Raw genomic sequence first — 19443 nt, 5'->3', positions numbered from 1 at the left:
GAAAGTGTGCGTTACAAATTTTTTCAGGGAACAGATCTCAAAACGAATGAATAACACGAGTAAAAATCATCTCTCTAGAAAGGAAACTGAAACAGCAATGAGAACAACGAAAACTTCTGTAAAGACAGGCTAGTGATCGAAAGCGTCATGCAAAATCTCTGAAAAGAGAAATCCAGAATATATGCATTGAAATATTAAAAGGAATATCCAGACATATGCTGCTCTAATAGAAGAATCCGATTGTCTCAATTAGATGAACCACCTAAACCATTAAAGTCATTACTGAAGGGAGATTTCGAATATCTAAGCAATTTCTCGATAATTTCGAAAACATAATTCCTGTCTTCAAATGATGTTATTTGTATGCTTTAAAGATGCCACTTCAAATACTTAGACATCTACTTTCAAAATATATGGCCAAGTATAGTAGTGCATTGGAATCCCTTCTTCCAATAGAGAATGAGTAACCAAAATCTGTTCAAATATGCGTTATGAGAAATGAAAAGGAGGAATTTTTTTTAAAAAATGCAGGCTAATACTGGAAGTAACTTAATACATTATTGTCACTGCACCATCTGCTACATAAAAAAATGCCTTGATAAAAATGTACAATTATGCTCTTGAGGAAATGCCAACTGTCGACCTGCATGCTGTCATTAATGCTCTTTAGAGATCAGGTGCAGAGCATGACAGAAGATTTAATGCACCAATTACAAATGACTTTGTTGTCCTGTTGGTCAATGAGGAACATGAAAAGAGAGACACGGTGTTGACACAATGTCTGATTCCAATGATTTGATGCAATACCCTGTAGAATTCCTAAATTATATGCAATTAGTTGGAATATTACCCTGCAGTTTGTTTCTTATGATTGAAACTCCCATTAGCTTGCTGAGGAATCTGGACCCTCCAATGTGTTGCAGAGAAACAAGGTTTAAAATCAAGAGAATGATGCCAAATTTCCTTGAAGAATTAATAAACAATAGGCCTAACAAGGATGAAGCGTTTCTACCGAGAATTCCTTTCATTCTAACAGACACTCCAACATCATTCAGGAGAACTCACTTTCCTATCAGATCGATCTTTATCATGACCATCAATAAAACACGAGTTCAAATCTTCAATTTGTGGACTTGTTCTAGAACCGTTTTGCTTTTCCTGTGGCCATTTTCTATGTCAGCTGTTCTCTGATAGTTATTAATAGCCAAAAGATGGGTTATATTGGTAATAAGGGTCAATGAAGAAAAATTATTACACGATGATGTAACAACTGGAGTGTTATAGTGACACCTTAAATAAATCAACGAAATTAGATATATTGTGGAAGTGAATGTTCGGACTATGATAGTTTATAACGAAATCATATTTTCTTCAATGAAGTGCATTTGTAAATTTCAAAGAATACGTTTTATAAGTTTAAATTAATGAAGTTCTTCAATATTTTAAAGTAAGTTTAAGCAACTGTGTAAAACGTCTCAGAGACTAATATTGCTGTATATTGAACAGAGCCGGAATAAACGTAAAATGTAGGCACTGCATCTATAAATTTTGACGATTGTAGGAAACAAAGATATACAAGACTTATTATGCGAAAAACAACAACAAAAACTACCACTTTTAGAGACTCAGAGAAATATGTCAATATCCGCCAGTCTCAATTCGTAAACAACTACATTACAGCGTTGCCATGGTACCCACCTCAGCCATTCGTACCAAAGAAGGGTTAATTATTGACTGCGGTGATTTTCCTTGTGTGACTTGGAACTTCTCCTGCATGTCAGCAATTTTGATTTTTTGTCAATGGAGATTATTATCTTCAATTTTTCAAGAAAACGTTTTCAAGATCGCTGAACCTAATCCATGATATTATCCTCACACAATGAATGTTCCCTATATTACCGATTCCCATCGATCATATTATCCATATACAATCAATATTCACAAGATCATTGATCCCAATCTATCGTATTATTCTTATACAAATCAACGTCCACAAGATCACTGAACCTAACCCATGATATTATTCTCACACAGTAAATGTTCACAAGATCACTGAACCTAACCCATGATATTATCCTCACACAATAAATGTTCAAAAAATCACTGAACCTAGCCCATGATATTATCCTCACACAATAAATGTTCACAAGATCACTGAACCTAACCCATGATATTATCCTCACACAATAAATGTTCACAAGATCACTGAACCTAACCCATGATATTATCCTCACACAATAAATGTTCAAAAAATCACTGAACCTAACCCATGATATTATTCTCATACAATAAATGTTCACAAGATCACTGAACCTAACCCATGATATTATTCTTACACAATCACACCAATTCTCTCTCTCTTTTCCTTCTTCACACAAATCTGCACACAGATAGCGGATTGTGAAGAACAAATATTACATTGAGTTCTGGTCGATCAGTAACAAGTCGATGGATGAATAACAAATTAACATTATATTTCTATTATAAGGGTCATTACAGAAAGTGAAGTGCCGTAAACAAAGCACACATATATACACAACCTTATAACAATTTTACTGAAACTTACATATCACAGCATGATATAATACGATTCTTTTCTCTTCAATTTCCACATAAGTTTGTTTGTTGATCATGATCCTGTTCATTATAAAATCCATATGTCAGCGATACAGTCCATAGCTTAACATAATAATAATTTACTGATCTAGTGTTAGTATTGCCATAACCAAAAAAAAAAAAAAAAAAGTTAGTTTTGTTTACAAATAATAACGATATGCAATTGGAGTTTTTCAAATTCTGTAGCGATATTGTCCTGGGATAGTAAACATCAAGAAAATTACTTAATACTTGTGAAAGTATTAGTTTGTTTTGAATTTCGCGCAAAGCTATTCGCGGGCTATCTGCGCTAGCCGTCCCTAATTTAGCAGTGTAAGACTAGAGGGAAGGCAGCTAGTCATCACCACCCACCGTCAACTCTTGGGCTACTCTTTACCAACGAATAGTGGGATTGACCGTCACTTTATAACGTTCCCACGGCTGTAAGGGTGAGCATGTTTGGTGCGACGGGGATTCGAACGCGCGACCCTCAGATTACGAGTTGAGTGCTTTAACCACCTGGCCATGCCGGACCCTTGTGGAAGTATGAAACCAATCTAACAGGTGAGTAAATATTGTATAGGCACTGTTTTATTAACGTACATTGGTTTATTTTCCTCGCTATTACTATACGCATTACAGTTCTTAGAATTACGAATGCAGATAGCTTCGTATCTACACAATTTACATTATTTGCTCTGACTGTTACTATAGCTACTAGAATACACAAAATGTATTGTAGTATACAACATTTGATGCACAAAGTTACCATGGTTTACTATACACGCAGAAGGATATAGGAAATACACACATCCATGTAACGTTATAAACATTTTTTTCATTAATTTGTGAACAATTACTATAAAAGAAACAGCGATTCTTGTGTTAAACACTGTTACTTTAATAAGTAATAAAACAGATCAGCGCTTCTCAACCGGGTTTCTCGACAGACATCCGGGGATTTCGTGGAATACAAGAGTTTCGCATATTTTAATACGCAGATATATATGCTGGTCGCATAAATTCACTTCGACTACTTAACATTTCTTTAATAATATAGCGGGTTTCAAAATGCCATAACATGACAAGTCTCTAACATTGTTTTAAATTAGTGAGCAAGACTAGATAAAAACATATACTTTGAGTCGTGTAAATTTTTATTATTTGAGAAAGCATGCTTGTCGCTATGTGTGCTTGTGAACAAAAGTAACTGGTTCGAGATATTTTTCATGCTTTGAGTGTGCGTGTATGGGTATATAGCTGCACATAACCATACGTACTCTGTCTGGAATTATTGACATGGTATTACAGTGTTCTTGTTTGTAATGAATGCTGTGAAAGGTTTCGTGGCATAAATTTAGCACCAGACGAGTACCGTAACTTCAAAAACGTTAAGAATCAGTAAAATAGACCATGACTCCTGCACGAGCCACCATTAATTGTTTGGTTTAAATATCAGTTATTTCAGCATATTTAAAATATGAACTGATTCAATTTCAATCATATTAAGTAGTTATTTTACTTGTTAAGGAAACTTAAGGTTAATTAAATAAAAACTAGTCCAACTATTTATACATCCGATATAAACGTAATAACACTACACTCGCATTCCCAATACTTATCTCAAGGATATTATACATCCGATATAAACGTAATAACACTACACTCGCATTCTCAATACTTATCTCAAGGATATTATACATCCGATATAAACGTAATAACACTACACTCGCATTCCCAATACTTATCTCAAGGATATTAGACCTATACTACAGGAATATAAACACAGTTTACTGATAGTGAGAACAACAGAAATACCCGATTCGTGGAGTAACGTTTTGCCATATTTCATTAAAACCAACACGTGCATAGAACCACAATATAGAGCAAGTAAATACCGCTTTTAGGTTGCATGTATTACCATTCACCAAAATTTGTGGTGCAACATCTGAACGTTACAAAAACGCAACATTGCGAGAGTGCATCAGTAAATATACAAAAATTGATAGTTTTCACGGTTGTTTATGCTGTGTAACTACATTTATATAATTGCATGTGTCGTGGCCAGCCCAGAATAAAAACGAAATGCGCATGTAAAAATACCTCTGATCATTAAAGAGCAAAAACGTGCAGTCATTCTAAACTGGGACTCGCTTCAATACACTAGCGAATAGCAAAACGAAAACTTAGTAATTTAGTTCCTATGTTGTGAAAGATTATATGTATGCCATATTATGCAAAGTAACTGCTCCCCAGCTTTTCAAATCTTATGAACTCAAGGAGAGGGGGTGAATAAAACACGTGCCAATTGAAATTTGTTAGCATTAGAATTCTCTTTACTAACCAGAATAAAAATATATTTTCATTCTCATATATAAAAAGCTGTGTTTTCATTGCTCATCCCATCACTTTATGGTAAACAGGATGTGAATAGTCATGGGGTCGCTTAACTCACAACCTCTAGTAATTAAAGAAAGCTTGTACTGGTTTGACTAGGTTTAAATAACGGTTCTCCTCTCGGTTGTGAGTACATCAAGTGAAGGTGCAGATGTTCGTACAAATCTGTATGAGGTGGGAATTAATCTCCCTTAAATGTGTAATGAGGGTAGGTAATCAAGAATTGACCGAAGACTGTGGTGTTAAGACTATGTTGTTAACATAATTCGTTCCGTCTTTGTTTGGAAAAAGTCTTCTCTCCTTGTTTAGCAGCCAAAGTTTAAAGAAATAAGGAAGCTGTCAGGAAGTGTACAATTAATGCTGTTAATGTTGACAAAAATAACACTGAAAGCTGTATGTGTGGATAGAACTTTTATTGCTTTGTTTTACTTTTGTCTTTGAGTTTTTCCTTTCACGTCCATGTTTATTTGTTCCTCTGTAAGTATTTTATTCGAGCATCCGGTATTTACTGCTTATCTGTTGACAAGTGCACTTTCGAATGCCACTCACAACTTGTATGAATAAATATTTGAGGTACGTTCAATTTCTAAAAGACTTTTTACCTAGTTGTATTTACCATTGGAATTGCAGATGGGTTTCATATGGACGCCTTAAACATTTTAAAACCAGTTGAGCATCCAAATGTTTACGGATTATAACATCATTTGGCGTTACGTAGATAGAGTGATGTCAGCGAAACTTCTTTTTTGAGAAGTATATGTGATAGCTGTTTCTCACGCAAAATATTTATAAACTCAAATAATAAAGATGTGTTTAGATCGTATATTTATAATTTCCAAGATGAGGATAGCGTTTGTACTTAAAGGCGGTGAAAAACCAAAGAATATGGATCAAATTAGGACAAGTAAAGGACCATCGAGAAAGAGACTTGCAACAAGTCATGCCCCAGCTGTGGTAAGCAAAGCGGCGTCTTCTAACTAGTAAAAATCTACGAACACAAAGGTTACTCTAAAAAAGCCGTCCAACATTATAAATAGGGATTTCCATTTGTAAAAGCAACATAAGTTAGGTATACAGAAAATATTTCCTCAACATATTTCTACAGTTGTTGCATACATAAAGAAAATGGAGAATAAATAATACGATAATTCATGCTATTCCAAACGAAGTCATACTGGTCAAGTAACCTGATTCAGCCCCTATAGATTTCTTTGAACTTGTGTTGAAAGCTAGTAGAAAGGATACGCTTGCTTTGTACATGACAGCCAGAAAAAAAAAAGACCCTTTTGCAACTGAAACTACGCTGCAGGGCTAGTGTTAGGATGCACGCCCGTCAGATAAACCATGACCGAACGTGGCGATGTAGTGAGGCTCTAATACCTTTTTATAAAACGTGCTTATCCTCTTTATATAGAAATGCCTCCCCCCGCTAGTACAGCGATAAGTATACGGATTTACAACGCTAAAATCAGGGGTTCGATTCCTCTCGGTGGGCTCATCAGATAGCCCGATGTGGTTGTGCTATAAGAACACACAAACACAATGGATATAAAACTGGGAGTAGGTTAATCATAATATTTCCTTACAAAAACATTTTTAACATGATTCATAGATCACTCACTTATTAGAGTCTGCCACGACCATGTGGATAACTTGCTTTAGAATATCAATATTTCTTTTATTTACATCTACGTTATACATTATTCTGTTGGATGCATCAATAAAAGTTTCAATTCTATAGTCTCCCATAATCTGCAGTAATATGTTTGTTAGGTCTTATTCAAACAATTAAACAATAATAATTGAATATATTTTTATACAACATTATGAAATTTCCTAGATTAATTCAATGCTTAATTACAAAATAACATCAGACAAGTTGTAAGGTATCTGACTTTTGATGAGAAACATAGAAATAATATACAGTGATTACTGTATCTCTTTTGTAAACACATATATGAAAGTAGTAGATTTGACAGCATAACATTTCTAATGTCTAAGATGAACAGAAATATGGATGTTTTATAGTAAACTGACTAACCTTACAACTTGAAAATTAGCAGAAGCAAGAAAACCGGAGTTGCAACCTAATAAATATCTTAAATACACAAACAAAATTATATAGAAAAGTGGTATTGCTTTGTTTGATAAAGATTAAATGAAGGTTATATGGGCTTACCGTTTGTTTGACAGCTTTACTCATAACATCTGTCAAAAGTTTGTACATTTAAAATTACCCTAACTTACTTGTATGAGAGCTAAATGTTTAGAGAAAGTAAAATATTTCATTGTCCCTATTAGTTCAGTTTTCCACTCCTGTAACAACATTCTAATTGCTGGGTTTTTATTCTCTGTATTACTTAGACATTAACGACAACGCTCAGTTTGTTGCTATTTCTATATAAAAGTTCGCTCAATTCAGTAAGACAATTGATTACTTCGTTAAGACAAATTTTCTATTGGTTGTAATCTATCTTTTGACGTCATTTAGTTCGTTAGTTATGTATCATTTCTTTACTTAACTGTTTCTTTACTAATTTCACCTTGTACATGATCAGTGCCGAAGACTTATGGATTCTAACGAGTTACAAACTCTATATGTGTATACTTACTATTTCTAGTTTCAGGAAGATTTTTGGTTGGAAGAGTATTTATCGAGGGACATGCCAAATAGGAGTGGTATGAGGGACCAGGCCTTCTTTGGAGAGTTATCCCCCCCCCTAATTCCCTTTATGTTGTGACTACAACTGGAATGAAAAGTGTTAATTTTTTCTACCCCTCTCAAACTAACTCTTTGCCCCTTCTGTTTCATCGAATAAAATGGTATAAGCGCCACCTTTTTATAGGTTTTGTTAAAAGAAGTATTCTACAACACTGATTATCGCACCAAGTACGTGGTTTTATCATTGTTATCTCGGATTTTACTTATTGTCAAATTAAAAATAATAGTAATGTATGTATTACTAGTTATTGTATATAGGTAACACATGGAAACTTATTTTCGAACATTAAATAACATTTCTCCAAAAAGGTCTCGATTAAACTGAGGTTGGAAAACATATATATTAACGTAGCATTTGGTTCCATAAAGTTTTCTTATGTTTAGAAGCCTATAAATATTATGTCAACAAACAATAACGGTGACAATGCTCAGTTCTATATTCAGCTTGCTTTAAACCCGTAGTAATATAATGGCACACAGAAATCACTTTTCTACGATTCTACCAATATTACCTCACGCATGAAGGTCATGTGATTCTACTAATTCATTGGAAACAAGAAAGCTTTTTTTTCTGCCAGTCTCATAAATGAGGCATAAAACGGATACTTGAATTACATTACATAAAGTGGAAAATATAAGAAGGTAATTAAAGTTTACTAGTGATATTTGGAATGAAGGGAATTATATTATTTTAATCTTCAGACGAATTCTCCCCTTCTTGCATATTTTACGTTTTTTCCATAGTTTCATTGTATTTGGAATACTAGTTTATACAACGATTTTTTTTTTTTAAATAGCAAAGCCACAAAGGGCTATCTGCGCAGCCCACCGAGGGGAATCGAACCCCTGAGTTTAGCGTTGTAAATCCGGAGACATACCGCTGTACTAGCGGGGGGGGGGCAATGTATAACAAATAATAACATTTATTTTTCTTTTACGGTAAATAACGGGCTATAATAAAATTAATAAACTGTTTATAATTTATAGCTTTGTAGTATATAATCAGTAACATGAAACGCACAACTTTAAGCAAACATGTTAAAAAAAAAAAAGAGGCCACCTATGGCAGTAAACGTTTTAAAAGTATAAGGTTGTAATTCTAACATCTTACTATAATGGATATAGCTTGTATGTAAGTATCTATGTATGCAACCAAAACCCAGATGTTATTTACTGAATGTCATTACAAAAAAGAAATCCATATAAAATTTTGCATTTGAGTGTTCAAGATTCAGGCAATTGGAAAAATACCTGTGGCATATGCGACAAGTATTTCTTTAGTGGCTCAGCACGGCCAGGTGGTTAGGGCGATCGACTCATAATCTGAGGGTCGCGGGTTTGAATCCCCGTCACACCAAACATGCTCGCCCTTTCAATCGTGGGGGCGTTTTAATGGAGATCAATCTCACTATTTGTTGGTAAAATAGTAGCCCATGAGTTAGCGGTGGGTGGTGATGACTAGCTGTCTTCCCTCTAATTTTACACTGCAAAATTAGGGACGGCTAGCGCAGACAACCCTCGTGTAGCTTTGCGCGAAATTCCAAACAAAAAAAAACATTTATTTATAACACAATTTTAAACAAAAGTTCTCTCCTCACAACAGTATACTTTCACCAGGGCTGTAGGTAAAGGTTTTATTATATTGCTATTGATATAATTTTTAAATGTAGTACCGAGAAAAACGGTACCACTTTCAATATATAAAACATTACAGTTTATATCATTAAAATTTATGCAAATTTTGAATTCTGCTAATTGAATCATTTTGACGAAATGAATTGCGTATAACTAAACAACGCAATCCGAACACTTTTCACGTGCAGTACTTCTCATGTTCACTTTTACTTTTGTTCATTGCGGTATGACTACTACGAATAGTAACTGCTAGCAGAAGAAACGTTGATGCTAATATAGGACAACCCAAGACAGTGTTGAAGGTCATGATTTTCATCTCGACGTTTCTAGAAATTTGTATTTTTATTCAGCCAGAAAGTAGTTTAATATAAAGTGATGGATATGGCCTTAATGTGAAGAACTTTTTTTTTTTAATTTTATGAAATAATTTGAGCCATATATAAATAGCGAGTTCAGCCACATTAAAGCGAGTTTTTTAGTCGGTTTTTAAGTAACCAGTGAATGAACTGATAAACGTCTGTTTCTTCAACCAGTTAGTCGTTTGGTTAGTTCAATGCTGTGAATATTGAGTTTTTGTTTCGACTGAGAAATACTGGTGGGCATTTTGGAACATTAAGAAATAAAACATTTTTTTTTGTTATCGTTCAGTTAATTGGTTTGTTTTGAATTTATATATATATATTTTTTAGTTTATGGTATAAAGTTTTACAAGTATTTCGTGACTAATGCAATAAAGCAATGACTGACTAACTAATAACAACTTTCGCCCAACAAACAATAATAAACCCAATATTTTAAGTTTAAAAACTGAAATTACTATTCTAAGGCGAAACTGTTACTTTTCGTAATAATGTTGACGAAATAACTATAAAAAAATCTTAATTTCTTTTGTGAAATTAGGTGAAACTGTTATAATACGTTCCAGTAATTTTATCCGAAGACACTGTCATATTACTGAACTCGTACGCCAAGGAGACCTTGGAAAAAAATCAAGTAAAATTTACATATACGTTAGAATATTATATAAATAGTTAAAGGTAAACACTTTATTATTTATTTTGTGAAATATCATATGAAAATAAACAACAACGCCATTTTAATAGAGTAAAAAACTGGTCTTGAGATATTAATTTGTAAAAACAAACTTCTTGAAGGAGCAATGGAACGTATACGTTTGTTACATCAAAACCACATCAGGCTATCTGCTGCGTCCATTCAGGATAATCGAAATCTTGATTTTATTGTTGTAAATCTGTACACTAAACGCTGTCCCACAGGTGGACAAGGAATGGAATGACCAGCGCATTTCATACTGCATCCACCAGGACATTGCGAGTTCGAAGACAATTTGCTGATTAAATAGTTTAGAAATGGAACAGAGCATCTAACTAAACGCGGGAACCACCATTACAATTTTAATGCGAGGCCATGAGCTGGTTAAACATTTACTCGCGATATATATTAGGCATACCTTCTGAATCTGTGCAGAGTGGTAACATTGTGAAAAATCTTTTTAATTGATAAAAAAGTACGTAACAAAGCTGCATCCTGTTTGAATATGCACACTTACGGTTGAAGCAGTGATATGTGGAAGAAAGATATGACATAATATTTTAACATTTATAAATATTTGCTGAAAATGTGTCACTAGTACGTGGAATGTATGAAATGTAGAAATGTATGTTGGCCTGTACGCAGAATGTTTGAAAGTGTTCTAATTTGCAAGATCAAAACCTAACAAATTGTGCTAAGGATTAGCATGTTAATGTTACAGGGATCTGGGGATATGCGACTGTTTCTAGCCAAAAAATGAGCTATAACTATAAAGGCGTAAGTTTTTTACATTACAAAAATACGAACTGCGTACGTGCGTGGTATGTGTAGAGTATATACGCTATTTACCTTTCTTACATGCTTGTGTAAAAACGTAATGATTTTAATACCTTTCGTTTATCTGTGGACCAATTTTGATATCATAATTTAATATTATAGTATGAAACGTATTACCGAATTTTGTACGACAACCGAAACGCTCTATAATTCTATAAATCGAAAGTTTTTGCTTAATGCCTTATTTAGTCTGTAGGAAGAAACATTAATGACTTACTAATTCTGAAGTATTATTGTAACATCTGATTTATTATTTTATAATTTTAAACCATAATATGTACTATATAGAAAGGATAAGTGATTTCCGAAACAGCACATGGTTTCAAAATTTGTGCATTTGTTAGATGTATTACCCCTACGAGGTCAGCGTTAAATTCACGGATTTCTAACGCTAATAATCTGATTCAAGCTCAGATAGCCCTTTATGTGACTTTGAGCCGAAACAGGTTGAAATATTAATATATAATATTTACAATACAAATTGCTATCTATCAACGACTGATAGCTTTATAACTAGCCTCCCAGTGGCTCAGCGGTATGTCTGCACACTTACAACGCTAAAAAACGGTTTTTGATACCCATGGTGGGCAGTGCCCAGATAGCCCATTGTGTAGCTTTGTGCTTAATTCAACAACAACTTTGCCTTTATAACTTGTATACGCTATATTAGCCCTGTCTTTTAATATTGGTTAATTGCTGAAAAGTTATAATCTGAGAGTAAATACGAGCATGAATGGATATAATATAATGGAGTAAATATAAATACTGGATAATCCAATGGATATATTTTAATGAGAAGGAATACAGTTTGTCCATAAACTGTTCGAAAATAAAAATAAAATGTAATCTAGTTAGTCAGTCAGCTACAAAATAAGAACGAAATCAGAGGTCCTATAATATATTATACGTGTTCGAACTCATGATCACAAACTAATTAAAAGTTTAACGGCGTGATCGATGTGTGTTTTCTACCGTAATATTAAGCGATTATATGTTTTCTTCCACGCGGAAATATTTTGTCAGCAGTACTTTTGCCGAGTGGGGAGTGGGGGAAGGGGTAGAGAGAGAATGTGAAAAGGCTGTTCATCCATCAGTCAGACGAAACTGGTCAAAACCGGTCATATTTCTTTGATTAACAAAAACAACCCGTAAAGGCAGAGAGTAAAAGTAATTTGTAACATTTTTACTCAAGTTCTCTGTTATATACACAAATAGCACATTGTGCAGCTTTGTGCTTAATTCCAAACAATCATTCAATCAATCACATAGAATATGAGAGATAAAATTAAAGAAAAGCACCATATATTAAAACAATATATTGACTGGCATGATAGGAGATTTAAAAGATCAAGGAAGTCGATGAAACAGGAAATTAGGACATCTAAAAGGATACGTGGGAAAAGATTGGTTGAAAATGTAAAAATTAACTATAAGAATTTTTTTAGATACATTAGTAGTAAATAGAATGTTAGGATTGGGTAAGACCCTTGAGTGGTGATAAAGGAAAACTCCTATCTGATGATTATTAAATTTTGTTTTTTCTTCACTTTTTATTGAGAAAGATTTAAAGTAGTATTTCACATCTTGAACAGTTAATAAATGGAAACAAGATGAAACAAAATGAACTGATTAAGAACAAACTGGGAAGTTTAGAGAACAATAAGACTCTGGAGCTGGACAATGGGGAAGTTTAGAGAACAATAAGGCTCTGGAGATGGACAATGGGGTGTTGAAGAAGGCTAAAGAATGGAAATGTCATACTATTTTCTGCAAATCCTTGAATAGGGCAGGTACCAGAGGATTGGAAGTTAACTGATGTAACTTCTCTTTTCAAGGGAGGTGATACATATTTTCCCTTGAATTATAGACCTATGGCATTAGTTTTACATTAGTTGTCAAAAACGTTTTGAAAACCTGATAAAAGATGCTTTGTGAAGTCATTTAACAGAGTTTGAAATTTTATTTGATAGTCAAAATGGTTTCACTAAGGCATTTTAAGGAAATTTAGCATTTTAAGTTTGTAAACTAACTGCTATCTCACCGGAGTACAATGGTAGGCACTCGTCTAACAGCCCCATCTTTCAAAAAATTGTTTGTTTGATTACTTATTTAACGACATTTGTCACCACAGCAAATTAACATTAAAAACTGAATGTGGAAATGTCTGTTATTACAAAAAACTTACCAGCCAGTCATTGTTGACTAACCGAAGGAAAAAATAATTAGGCAGACCTGTAATAACTACCAAAAGGCTCAAGGTTGTGCCCCAGCAGAGTCATTTCTTCAACAATGGTTAGAAATGTACTATTTTCAAGTGTAAGATGTGAGGTTTATTTACAAACTATTTTCATATGACAGCTGTCAACTTAAGTTCAAGAACCATTTAACTCAAATCAAAGTAAAAACACATCTTCAATGGCAATTAGGACCCAATCTTTGAATAATAAATGATTGAAAGCATGTGGTGTTGTGTGATGAATTCCAGGTTCTTTTTTGTGCTAATTTATACAAGTGATATACTTTTGATAATTCATTTTCTTTTTAATATACATACAAAAGTAGGCAAAAACGTTTATGATAATCAAAAGAGAACTAGGCAGAAACAACTGCTCTTAAAAAGTACCATTTTCACTTCTGTGTTTGTAATGAGCTAATATTGACTATCGCATCCAAAAATAACATGAGAGATACAAGCAATAAATAGAAAATCTATAAGACTGAACTGTATTAAAATAAAACAAAGGTGCATTAAATACAATACAAAATAAGCAGTGAGTTTATAAACTTAAAAATTATTGTTAACATAAAAATTCTGTTTACACAATTAAAAACAAGTTTTACTTCATAAAAATACGTGCGCATAAAAATCAAACACTGATTTTATCTGGGTTTGCGAGATAAGTGGAACACATTTCTATTATTAGAAAAATACGTGTTCGTTGCTTATTTCATATAATAGTCAATAAGTAAAAAATATTTGATTTAAGTGAGTTAAAAAAATTGTTTTAGCAGGCACAAAATAGCTCAGTTCAAGTTAAGCCCATATGGTACTTGACGAAATGTAAATGTTGGCTTTTGTGTTATTCACACTGAACTGTTTCTTGCTGTTTCCTAGAAGCATAAGATCAATCTTACTACACATTTAAAATTAGTCCATGGTTTACATAACTTTTTTAACATATAATTTCGCTATATCGGCACATTGGTAACGATACGTTTTTACAATTCAAACATTATTTACAACCACAGTACTGTTAACTTGAAAAGCCTTTATTACTTACCCGAATAGCATTCTTCAACGTTTCTGCCTCTTGCCGTAGACTATCTAATTCATTCATTCTTTATTATAAATCAAGAACTGTAAGAATCTGGAAGAACCAAACAAAATAACGCATAACATTTGAAGTTCTCATATACATGCACATGCGCAAACGTAAATAAATGCAAGGAACAATTTTAGTTTGAAACTAAATTTTAACGTTAATAGTAATATTTAGAAGTGAAATAAAACTAGCACTGGAGAAGATTTTTAGATATGATTTATTTTTCTTTATTAAGCAGGTAACAGCGTTTCATTTTTGTGGCTTCACAGTTGATATTTCATCAGTTATGTTCTTAAGCCAAATTTACATTCAGAACACACATATTTTTGTATAAAACTGTACTAATCTCATATACAATTATATAAACACACAGAAAAGGGTATATATATTATACACGCATATACAAAGAATAAGTTGAATATAATTATTGAAAATTTTAAAAACAAGTTACATATTAAAGTTAATCAGATGGTAATTAATTAGCAGATATAAGTGCTTGTAATGTAAAAACTTAAATTAGTACTTGTTTGTTAATATTAGTTCCAGATTCGTGTATGTTAATCAGATTGTACTCTTGTTTTTAATCATCTTGTTTCTCTGTAAGCAGAATAACGATATCCTTTGAAAGAATATAATTATTTTGAAAACAAAATAAAGATTTAAAACAAGATAACTATTTTACGTATATTATTTTTCTCTAAATGGACAACAACAACACACACACAACAATGTCTTAACAAGTATATAGGTTCTACCGAACTTGATTTCTTTACTAAATAAGTGCATAGTTATCCTGGCCTGATATGTATACTGTATAAAATAATAAGAGAAATCTTAAGAGATATTTAAAGGCGGTTTTGTATTATAGAAGCTGTTTTTAATGATTTTACATCAAGAACCAACGTTGTGATATACTTCTATTTGTTTGTTTTAAATTAGCTGCATTTAGGTGGAGACTGTAGTACAAGAGTGAGAAATGACAGTATATTTTTATACAAAATAAATACACAAAACAACTGCAACTGTGCTGTAAGGTATGTTTTTAAAACGTTAATGCTATGCTAGTTATATGTTTGATAATAGCAAATTCGATAGAATGGAATTTTTTTTACAAAATATAAACTGATTTGCTATCGTGTTGCAATTCAGTGGTAGTTAGAGTTTACGTTGATGACACCATTCTTCAATACAAAACTAGACAGATCCATCAGTATCTATCTGGTAGTTTCTTTACTCTTCCTATGTTAGAAAGGGTTCATATGCAGTAGAATTATATATACCTGCAAATTACGTCCCTTATTTTGAACTGATAGACTAGATGGAGGATAGCTAACCAACAGCACTCACCGCCAACACTTGGAACACTGTAGTCGAATAACGGGGTTTGATCGTTACTTTCTTAACTTGTTCACGGCTGCAAAGTATGGAATTTTGCGATAAGGGGACCATACTTTGAACCTTTAAGTCCACATTTGATCATGCGCTAACTGTTAGTAATGCTAGACACCTTGGTCAAAGGAATAGACGATTGGATGGACTTTTAAGTGCAACAGGCGTCAGTTCAAGTCTGAATTGATTAATTATATAACAGTTGTCAATGTTCAACTATAGCTATTTTTTATTTGTTGATAAAGAGGGACCAAGAGTTGTATGACATCGACAATTAATTCTATAATCTCTTAGCTTAACAAATAGAAAAGCACAATTTCAAGACGCTTAGCATATTATTCACGGACAAATAACGAATACAAGAATGTGAAATATCTGATGGATCCATATCACCCCTTTCAAACGTCACATTTAGATGTGATGACTGCAAAAATCGAAAACACAATAAGAAGCACTTAAGTGCCTCGTGTCATTCTGCCAGTTTAAGGCTGTGTATAAGTGTGAGAAGCGACAGAGATAGTGTTTTAAAATTCCTCCAGAAAGGAATAAAATACATAATGTGCTTAAACTTTTTATTTGTTTGTTTTGTTTGTTTTTGAATTTTGCACAAAGCACAGAGGGCTATCTGTGCTAGCCGTCCCTAATTTAGCAGTGTAAGACTAGAGGGAAGGCAGCTAGTCATCACCACCCACTGCCAACTCGTGGGCTGCTCTTTTACCAACGAATAGTGGGATTGATCGTCACATTATAACGCCCCCACGGTTGAAAGGGCGAGCATGTTTGGCGCGATGGGGATGCGAACCCGCGACCCTCAGATTACGAGTCGCACGCCTTAACACGCTTGGCCATGCCGGGCCAACTTTTTATTGATCATCTATATTTCACAGTTTACATTTTTATACTGATAAAAAAACGACCTTCCCCAGATTATAACCCAACATGCTCTATTATATAAAACTGATTCCGTATAATCGGATCTCAAACTGATCAGTAACGTTCTGGGATGAACTTCGGAATCACACTTGTCACAGCAGTCCTCTGCTGGACCCAGGTAGCTAGGGTGCTTCTCTCTTAATCTGAAGGTCGTGGGTTCGAATTCCCTTCACATTAAGCGTGTTCGCCATTTCAGCCGTAAAGGCATTATAATGCGACAGTTAGTAGAAGAGTAGCCCAAGAATTGCATTGCTAAATTAGGGACGGCTAGCGCAGATAACCCTGGTGTAGCTTTGCGCGTAATTCAGAAAAACAAACAAATGATTAAGGAAACATTTCTTACATTATCTATTTACATGTGCATTATAAATACCACATATTTCTTTTGATTATAAATTATACTTAATTTAACAATATTTTAAGTTCCCTCTTAAAATTACAGTTCAGGACCTTCTAAATCCTGTTAAAATCAAATATGAAATTATACCCCAGCGTTATTCTATATAACATGAAACGATCAAAAATGTTACCTGCTCTTTCACACGATCTTTGCATTGTATCCAATATTATCCTGAATGTAAAGTTACTGTCACTTGTAGAACAGATGTATCTGTATACAGTTTGTGATTGGCTAGTTACTGAGATACTGTGAATTGTTAGCATCTTTCATCTGGCAACTGTGTGTATTTTGAGTTTCACTTCAGTATTAGAAACATTCTCAGATTCCTCTTAATGTATCATTGTATTTTCATTCATTCAAAGACTGTGTTTTTGTGATTCCAACCAGTTTAATTTCTTTATTTTTAACTAACATAATTCTTACTTTATCAAAAAATTGGTCATCGATGCACTTGCCACACTTTTAATGACGTTCTCGTCTTTACGTATATTCACACCAAGAGTCGCCGCTATTTATCTAACGAGTGATAAATCACCACATTTGTCATTCGGAATACTAGGTTATTGAACTTCATTGCTGCGGAGGTCGGGTGGTTGTAAGCTTATTTCACGTCTTGGAATATCACATAAATGTTACTAACCATATTTCTGCACTATTAAACAACAGTGTTGGAATGATATAAAAATAACATCTTTCCAAACGCTCTTAACACATGTTATATGTGCTTTTACTAGTTTCTATATAATTGTATGTGCTCTTACTAGAATTTCTATATTACCTTTTTCCTCTAACGACGTTGTTGTTCCGTGTATTTTTAACGTCTTGTGAGATATGAGGTTGAAGACGTGGACGTTACTGTATTTCTAATCTTTTATATGAATCTCCTTTTTCGTTGTGCCTTTATGTATTGTTTAATATTATACTATTTTACTGTTTTAACTAAACGTACATTATATTCAATTACCCATTTAAAATGGGTAATCATATACAGAACGGTATGAATACCTTTACAGAAGGGAAGGGAATAAAACGTAACATCAGGAAAAGAATTACTGGTGTGAACAACCACACGACAGAAACAAAAGTCCACGAAACTCGCGAACAATTTTTCTAAACTATCTATATCTATCTAAGAAACAAAAAATCCACGTGATATCATACATGACTACATACTTGTAAATATGATTATACAGAGCTTACCGTTCTTACTGGAACGTCATATACCATTAGCGAGTTTTTTCAGCACCAATTTTCTTTGCCTTTTCACTTCTGCATGAAAATGTTACTTGTCTTGCGCTCCGTACAACATCACAATAAAGTCTCAATGTTTAAACTATTTATTAAAGAGTCGGGTATTAAAGTAACAATACTATAATCAATAACTTTTAACAATACCGTAAGACTTTTTAAAAACTTTCAGGTGAAAAGACCTTTCGCATCACTCAGAACATTTTAAGAGTGCAATTATGTTTTCTTATCATAACCACCAGACTATTAAACTTCGCACACAACTTTAAGTCCTGCAATATACATGGCTACTAAAGCCCCATGGAAAGAAAAACAAGCCCATGGGTCATAATAAAATACAAAGAGCCAAAGAGTAAAATTAGACCGGTCCTCTGACGCACAAACTCTGTGACGGCATTCACTGGTTGCAGTGGAATCGCCATAATCAATACGAGGCCGTTGCCACCCGGCGTAACGAGTCGAACACCTAACTTACAACCACAAAGCAGCGCATGATCAAACTTTATAGATACAGTGTTGACAAATAAAACGCTAAGCAATTAATATAACAATAACAGAACTTTAACGATATATCTATTTTTTCTTTATATGTAGCAATCAACTAAAATAGTATTATATAAATGTGTATTATTCTGTACAACCTTTAAATATACATATTGCGTTACAAAATGTCGAAATATTACGGTAACTAAAACATTGGTAACATCACACAATTACAATAGAACTGTATTAAAATTACAGTATTTTTTTATTATCTTTAGACTATTTCCGTCATTCATATCACTTTAAAATATCACAATGAGAATATTCTAAGACATAATTTGTTGGACCGTCGAATATGTTCATTTATTTATTGGATTAGGCACACAGTTCAAACTACACAATTTACAAACATAATGAATATTTCATTA

General features: G+C 33.3%; 1 protein-coding gene across 3 annotated transcripts in view; it reads right to left on the bottom strand.

Annotated features, from left to right (window-relative positions):
• The window catches only part of LOC143223084 (guanine nucleotide-binding protein G(I)/G(S)/G(T) subunit beta-1-like), a 65340-nt gene extending 46307 nt beyond the window's left edge, over window positions 1-19033 (bottom strand). For 2 of the 3 annotated variants that reach the window (XR_013012652.1, XM_076450516.1), the window contains exons 1-2: window positions 18485-19033; window positions 14521-14607 (exon numbers count right to left, since the gene is read on the bottom strand). Coding sequence is in view for 2 of the 3 variants with exons in the window: in XM_076450516.1 (XP_076306631.1) it covers window positions 14521-14577 (57 nt within the window). In the remaining variant the exon portion in view is untranslated. Of the gene's footprint in view, window positions 1-14520; window positions 14608-18062; window positions 18083-18484 lie in introns of those variants that run through there. The other variant, XM_076450517.1, reaches the window with a different exon arrangement.
• Window positions 19034-19443: the final 410 nt, after the last annotated feature.

This window comes from Tachypleus tridentatus, chromosome 8, assembly GCF_004210375.1.
Source record: "Tachypleus tridentatus isolate NWPU-2018 chromosome 8, ASM421037v1, whole genome shotgun sequence".
In the NCBI taxonomy this organism is placed as follows: Eukaryota; Metazoa; Arthropoda; class Merostomata; order Xiphosura; family Limulidae; genus Tachypleus; species Tachypleus tridentatus.
The sequence above is the reverse complement of the archived record's forward strand: the minus strand, read 5'-3'. Positions and strand labels throughout refer to the sequence as shown.